Source organism: Lactuca virosa, chromosome 4, assembly GCF_052849685.1.
Source record: "Lactuca virosa cultivar CGN04683 chromosome 4, Lactuca_virosa_CGN04683_v6, whole genome shotgun sequence".
Lineage (NCBI taxonomy): Eukaryota > Viridiplantae > Streptophyta > Magnoliopsida > Asterales > Asteraceae > Lactuca > Lactuca virosa.
This window is the reverse complement of record NC_136429.1, coordinates 28,944,116-28,951,985: the sequence shown is the minus strand read 5'-3', so window position 1 is coordinate 28,951,985 and position 7,870 is coordinate 28,944,116. Positions and strand designations below refer to the sequence as shown.

At 35.6% G+C, this 7,870-nt stretch overlaps 1 protein-coding gene across 1 annotated transcript; it reads right to left on the bottom strand.

The window, feature by feature from the left end:
• Positions 1-4,849: 4,849 nt before the first annotated feature.
• Positions 4,850-7,529, bottom strand: LOC145103821 (KRR1 family protein). Its single transcript, XM_079041080.1, has 2 exons — positions 7,217-7,529; positions 4,850-6,997 (listed from the first exon to the last, which is right to left on the bottom strand). Exon 2 carries the CDS (start codon positions 6,969-6,971, stop codon positions 5,124-5,126), a length of 1,848 nt encoding a protein of 615 aa, XP_078897206.1. The 5' UTR covers positions 6,972-6,997; positions 7,217-7,529; the 3' UTR covers positions 4,850-5,123.
• Positions 7,530-7,870: the final 341 nt, after the last annotated feature.

Here is a 7,870-nt window from a genome sequence, read left to right as displayed (position 1 = left end):
CGAAGAGAAAAGGAGTGACGAGAAGGAAGATCGAAGAGAGAGAGAGAGAGAGAGAGAGAGAGAGAATTAATTTTATTTTTATTTTTTTTTTAAATCAGAAAAACAATTAAGAAAAAAAGAAAAAATCATATTAACAGGGGCAAATCCGTCATTTTGAAAAAAATCATAATAGATTGGACCAAACAAGCAACAAAATGAAAACTTTGGACCTTTTGTGGTAGTCCAAACTTTTTTGTACCAAAGTGGCAATTTTTGACAAACCATAGGGACCATTTATGCAGTTTTATCATTATTTTATTATCTAACTGTTAACGAATCTCAGCATAATGAGTTATATATCAATTACAATAAAATAGACATAAACATTTGCGTATAGTTTGAACATAACTAGTGATGTCCCGCATGTTTATTAATTATATACTTTTGCTAAATAAAATAATATAAAAGATTGGTATGTAAGATTACTTGTGTAAATTAAGAGACATGATCCATTTATTAAAAATAATAATAAGTAATTATAAAAACCACATGGACCTAAATTGTAATTTAGTCTTCTTGTAAAATTATAAAAACATGGACCTAAAGTGCAAAACATTGTAAACTATAAGAACCAAAAGTATAAGTCATTCCTTTCTTGCAAATTAAAAACTGCACCAACATAATTTTAGAAAATTAAAACAAAAATACCAAAAATATAATTCATTCAAACAAAAAACTTTAGGGATCAAAATGTAATTGTGAAGAATTAAAACTATAGGGACCGAAAGCATCTTTTGCTTAATTCCTTCTTGCAAGCTAAAAAATACACGGACCAAAAGGGTAATTTTGAAATTTAAAAACTACAAGACCATAAATGTAATTTATGCAAATTTAGTCTAACTTTTGAATTTTGGGCATGGCTAGTCTTTGTGGTTTCCACGGTTTCCAAAAGGTGCACCCGTGGTCCCTTAGGTTGCTACAAAGCTCTATTAAATGCCTTTAAAAACACTTTTTTGCCCTCAAACTGAACTTGAAATCTCTTATCAACCCTGAATCGTAGCATCCACTCATCCTCTATCACCTGCCATCACCGGCCACACCTCCTCACCTCCGTCGTCGACCTCACCTTTGCAATAGAGGAGGCAAATGGTGTTGCCGAAAGTGTATAAGTAGAGGCAGAAGAAACTCTGAAAAGAGATGGAAGTGAAGAAAATGGTGGGGACGTAAGTGTTTCTCTAAATAGGATAATTGCGGTGGTGATATACAGTGGTTGGGTGGCATTTTGGCGGCGATAATGACGTTTTGATGGTTGTGGCTGTTAAGTCCAGCAACAATGGTTGTAATGATGGTTGTGGTGGTAATAGTTGTATATTATGGTTGTGATTGTGGTGATGAAATCAAGTGGTTTTTGTTGTGTTTGTGGGTCACAAATGTCATATAGGACGGTCCTACATTGTGATATAGGGAGGTTGTGATGGTGATATAAGCTTATCGGAAGTGGTTGTGATTAGAGCTAGCAAAAATCGATCCAACCCGTCAACCTAACCCGAACCCAACCCAAAATTAGCGGGTTGGGTTGAGATTTTCAACCCCTTTAACTTAAATTAGTCAATCCGTCTAACTCATTTAATTAAATAGGTTGAATTGGATAAAAATTATCAACCCGTTTTCAACCTGTGAACCCATTTAACTTTAATATATATATATATATATATATATATATATATATATATATATATATATATATATATATATATATATATATGAATATTATCATTTATTAATCAAAGTATTAATTTGTAAATTATAATGTTGCATTATTATTAACTATGTTTAACAAAATTCAATCTTAATTTCCATCCTTTTTTTAGCGCCGGTAATACTAGTCACTCTTCAAAATCACTGTGAAACTAAATATTTTTAATGTTATTTGAACAATTTATTTGTATTTATGAATTAGGATTGTGTTTCAGTCTATAAAGTTTTATTTACGTTTTATAATATAATTGGTATAATATTTAATTATATAATTTATTTAATTGATTGTAAGTGTGTTAACCCATTTATTTAATAGGTTGGGTCGGAAACTACATAAACAGGTCAACCCGGTGATAACTCATTTATCTAAAAGGTTGGATTGGGTTGGAAATATCAACTCATTTAAATAAATAGGTTGGGTTGGGTTGAAATTTTCAACCTAACCCGAACCCAACTCAGATCGACCTATTGCCACCTATAGTTGTGATATATATAGATTTAAATAAACCACTAAGGATCGAGTCATGTCAAACATGCAAAAGTTAGAACTAAAAATGTAGATTTATATAAACCACAAGGACCAAAACTAAAATATAGATTCAGCAAAAAAAAATTAGAACCAAAAATGTCATTTGATTTTTTTAGAACAGCTATCTCATAGACTTATTAATAATACTTCTAAATCCATCTTTTGTCTTTAACAGGACTCAAACGTCAGTTCACCTTTTTAGGAGGTAACACCTTGCTCGTAAATACGTAGTTGTTTTAATAATTATCGGTGAAATGTCTAACCTAAATATCAAATAGACTAAACTGCACAAATGGTCCATGTGGTTAGCTCAAAATTGTCACTTTGGTCCAAAAAGGTTTGGACTAGCACCATAGGTCCAAACTTTTCATTTTGTTGCGAGTTTGATCCAATTTGCTTTGAACTTTTTTCAAATGACGATTTTGCCCCTATTTTTTATTTTTCAATTTTTTATTATTTTTATTAATTTCTTTTTCCATTTTTTATATGACAATAACTAAGAAAAAATATATTGAGTGCTTATCCCCCACCCCATTCCTTCTCTCTCTACATTACATATGAAGAACACTAAAACTCTAAACCTGCACATCACTGAAACTCCGACTCCGACAAAGGCTGAACCGTCGAACCATCGCCCTTCTCGTCGGAACTCCCTCTTCTAACCGAAACGTAACCTATTTGAAACCACCAACACCAGCCGAAAACCGCCACCACAACCGCCGTTCTCTCTCCACTCCGTCTCTCTTTCTCTCCACCGTCTCTCTCATTCTCCGGCGTTGCCACCTGAAGTTGAAACATCTCTTTCTGATTTCGTTGGAGTTCTGCTGTGAAAACCCTTCTCGCCGATCTTTTTGAAAATCTTTTCATCGTAGATCAGGAACACCGACGATCTGCAACACGTCCATCTTCTTCTGAGCTCCAACTCCTCACCATCTCCGGAGACGAACGGATCTGATTCAAGGCAGCAACGGAACCTAAGGCCATCGATCAAGGAGGAATCCAAAGTGGTTTTCGGTGAAGTCGAGTTACAGGAGGTGACGACGTTGTCCCCCCTCCCAAACGACGAAGACGATGGCGCTGTCAAGAACGACGGAGGGGAGAGAGATAAGGGGGGCCCTTCGTCTTCTCTGTTGCCCAGATTTGTATATAGAACCATCACCACCGGCCATTTAGGGTTTTTGACGGTAGATTTGAAACTCTCGCTCTTTCCGACAAGCATTTTGATCGCTCTGACGGTTGTATAGAGAAGATGATCGAAGCAACTGAAAAAAGAGAAAGAGGCTGGCATCGGGAGTGGTGGTTGTGGCGATGGTTTCCGGCAGGTGGCGGCAGTTTATGGTGGGTGGCGTTTTTTTCCGGTAGGTGGTGTTTTCCGTCTGGTAGCGATGGTTTCCGACGACACAGTGGAGTGAGAGAGATAGGTAGCATGTATGTTAAAGAGATAGTGGGTGGGTGTAGTAGTATGGGTGAGTTTTTTTCTTAGTTTTGTTTTTAAATCTTAAAATCAGAAAATAAATAATAAAATGGAAAAAGAAATTAATAAAAATAATAAAAAACCAAAAAATAAAAAATAGGGGCAAAATCGTCATTAGAAAAAAGTTCAAAGCAAATTGGACCAAAGTCACAACAAAATAAAAAGTTTGGACCTGTAGTGCTAGTCCAAACTTTTTTGGACCAAAGTGGCAATTTTGAGCTAACCATAGGGGCCATTTGTGCAGTTTAGTCTATCAAATAAGATAAACACACAAAAAAAAACTATAGAGCAAAACCAATTTGAACAATGCAATTCATCTGTCAACATATACAGATATTGTTAGAAATATGGTTTAGTGGCACTTGAAAATCTAAGAATCGTGATAATCACTTTCAAATCGAAAGATTTGGGTGGTACTCCCAAATCCTCAATTGGATAAGACTCAGAGAAAATCAGAGAGAAAGAAAGAGAATGAGAAGGTGTAATTTCGTGAGTACCAGAAAAAACTGACTAAAATTTGGTTATAAACCTTCCTTATCTGAAAAACTGTCAAAACTGTCATATAACAGTTTTTTTATCAACAGTCAAACTGTTATAAATCCGGGTTTTGTACAAGGATTAATGCTAAGTCAAAACCAGGTCAAATATTCAAAGTTTGGATTTTATGATGCATTTTTAATACAGCTCGACCCCAGCCAGGGGCTCTGCCCCTTGGACCCCGCCAGGGGCTGCCGCCTCTTGGACCCCGCTCCCAGGGGCGCTGCCCCCGGACCCCCGTTCGTTCAGGGGCTTTGCCCCTAAATGACAGTATACTTTGATACTTGATCAAACTTAAACAAGTGTGTACTCCACACTTTCCTTACTTGTTTAATATTTATCAAGATCATTTTTAGTCAACAAAGTAATCCCATTACACTTAAATAACCTATTACACTTAAATAACCTTGATGATAACAAATCACCAACAGATATAAGTAATACAAATATACAAATTTGTGTTTTTAAACAAGTATGCATAGGATAGGGGTAGTTTGATAATTTGGATTAAGGAAATTGACAAGTTTCTTTAACCACAGAAGAAAACGACTACTTTGCACCCAACAGTTAAGTTTAAATCAAAGTATGAACTCATCAAGATTCACAACTCGAAACAAGTTCAAAACTACAAAACATCAAATAATGTAATATCATCTAGAAACCACTCATCCCAAAACTAATTTAACACAACTCAAAACTGGTTTGATAGTTTTTTAAACAATCATACCACTTATATAAATGCAATGCCTATTATCCCATAATGTTGCTCCAAAAATGTCTCTCATGATCATAAACTTAATTTCATCAAAACATACCTTTTATAGAATGGACTCCACTCCACTTCACTTAAGCTTTGTGTTTCCTTTTGTTACTGGATTTAGCTCCTGTAATCTTCTGATATGCTAAAAGCCTTGAAGGTGGCAGCTTGAACTCATTCAGCTTCTTCTTTCTTCTCTGTTTCCTAGAAAGTACTTTTTCACCTTCATTTTGAGCATCATCAACCACTTGCTCATTAGATTTATCAACATCATGTTTGATCCTCTTTCCACCATTCTCAGAAGTCTCCCCCTTAAGAAGAGATTTAATCCTCTGTTTATGTTCCTTTATCTTATGGCGAGGAACAATGAACTCATCTTCTCTATAAGTAGCCAACTTCTTCAAAGGAACTAACTGATTCAACTCCTTGTCATCAACTACCAAAATCTCCTTTGCTTTCAATCCATAAGTGTTCTTGTTAACAGGTCTGTATTTAAACCTTGTCTTCAAATCCCCAATTGTATCCTCATAGTCCAATTTATAATACTCTTCTAACTCTTTCTTAATCGCCTCCTCCTCCACTTCAGACCTTTTCCTTTTCTTCTTCTTATCTTCTTCATCATGTGAATTGTCAATCTTGCCCTTTAAGGTTTTTTCTCTAGTAGCCAAGAACCCATCACCAGATCCATATTCATTTTCCCACCGTTTTGGAAGCCCAAGAAACTCGTCTTCTTCATCAAAGTTTGGTTTTTCCAATTCACCATCTTCTTCTTCTTCTTCACTACCAAATCGTGGGTCCACATCATCAGCTTCATAGAAACTATCATCAAAAGCTTTCTTCATTGTTCTATCATGCTCATCAGGATCGAATTCCTCCTCAAGATCATGTTCGTCTAATAAGCAAACTTCATTTTCACCAATTCCTGCTGTTTCTCTAATCTTTCTAATCTTCTCATTCATCTCTTTCTTCTTCAAGTTCTTCATATGTTTCAGTTCTTCCTTTCTTTCAAGTTCAGCCAGTGCTATCCTTTCCTCTTTGTTTTTCCTTTGTATCTTCCTTGCATTGTCCTTCTTCCTCACTGAACCATCAACCTTTCTTGAAAACCCCATAACTCTATCACCTGCATTTTCTTCAAACCTAAAATTGAACTCTCTTTCGAAATTCTCTTGTCTCTCTAACTCCTCTTCATCCTCTGAAACATCTAATTCCACATCATTTAAGTGGTTACTACTACCCGTCTCTTTATCTAACCACATCTTTTTCCTGAAATAATCCTTCAAAAACTTCTCATTTTCATCTAACTTTTCATCCTCTTCAAAATACTCATCTAGCTTCTTTTCATACTCAACTTCATCTTCATCTTCATCTTCGATTCCCCCTTTATCATTCTTTACCTTCAACAAATCATCTTCATTGTCTTCATCACCTACTGCATCCAAAAACTCCTTTCTCAATACCTCCTGTTCTTCAGAATAACTCTTTTTCTTACCCTTGTTTTCCTCTTCGTCATCTTCATCATCAAACTCAGGCCCTTTCTCAATTAAATGCTTTGCAGTCACATCTTTCAGATACATCGGTTTCCTTTTCTTTTCCTTATTATTATCCTCAGTTTCATCCTCATTATCCAAATCAAATAGCTTAGCATCTTTATTTTTAAGTGAAGAATCTTGCTTTTTGACCTTTATTAACGCATCAAAGAACTGCAAATCCTGCTTTCTCGAATAATTGACAATATTCTCCTCGTCTTCAGATGACTCGTCTTCTTCCTCGCTATCTATGTCGGAATCAATCACACCTTTCTTCTTCATCTCATCATACCGCTGTATATCTTCACGTTTCTTGTTGTGCTCGTATCTGCGTGCGAACTCTTTGTTGATTTCTATTTTGGATAAGTCATCAGAATCGGAGCCACCATTGTCAAATAGCTTCATCCCCATTCTTTCTATGCTATGAACTCCGATAACTGATTTAGCAAGAAAAGAGTATCATTAGAAATTATTCAAACTTCCAATAGCAGACAATAACTATAGATAAATTAGAAATTAGAACTCAAAACTATAGAAACTTCCAGTAACATACAAAAAAATCAGATTTTAAAATCTGAAATTACACATTAATCTGAAATTCTGACATTATACATTAATCTAAAATTAAAACATGAAATCAGAAATCAAAATCGTACATTGAAATTTATGGGTTTGCGTTTGCGGTGGGCAGAGAGACCAAAAGAGCGGACAGAAATACCACCGGAGGTGGGTAGGCGGCTCGGCGGCTACCTGACTTCGTACGCCGGACTGAGCAGAGAGATAGAAAGAGCGGACAGAGAGACTGCGGCTTCGAGAATCGCGTTTGATCGAGAGAGAGAGAGAGGGAGATGATAGATAGAGCGGACAGAGAGACCGCCGGAGGTGGTATCGGCGGCTTCTTGTTCTGAGGGAGAGTGAGACGATCGTGCGTGTGTGTTTATCTCGGACTCGATTGAAATGTTGAGTGAGAATCGGTTTCACCAAACCCTAGTTTTAAATTTATAATTAACTATAGTAAATTACAAGAATGGTCCTTTGGTTTGGAGTCGATCCATATGCTGTATCGGTGTATCCCTAACTTCGTTTTTAATTCAAACCATCGTTATAGTTAAATAAATAAATAATAAATAAATAAATAAAGTATTTAATTAAGAAATAGATGTGGAAAAAGTTGGAAGTGTACGTGTTTATCTTCGACTCGATTGAAATATTGAATGAGAATAAAGTGAAACCTCGTATAAATATGTTTACTTCTTCCATGAAAAACGTGATTCTTTGTTAGTTTGATAGCCGACTTGTTATCAACTCTA

Coding starts and splice junctions, on each gene's coding strand:
- LOC145103821 (XM_079041080.1), bottom strand. CDS start 6,971: ATGGGGATGAAGCTATTTGACAATGGTGGCTCCGATTCTGATGACTTA.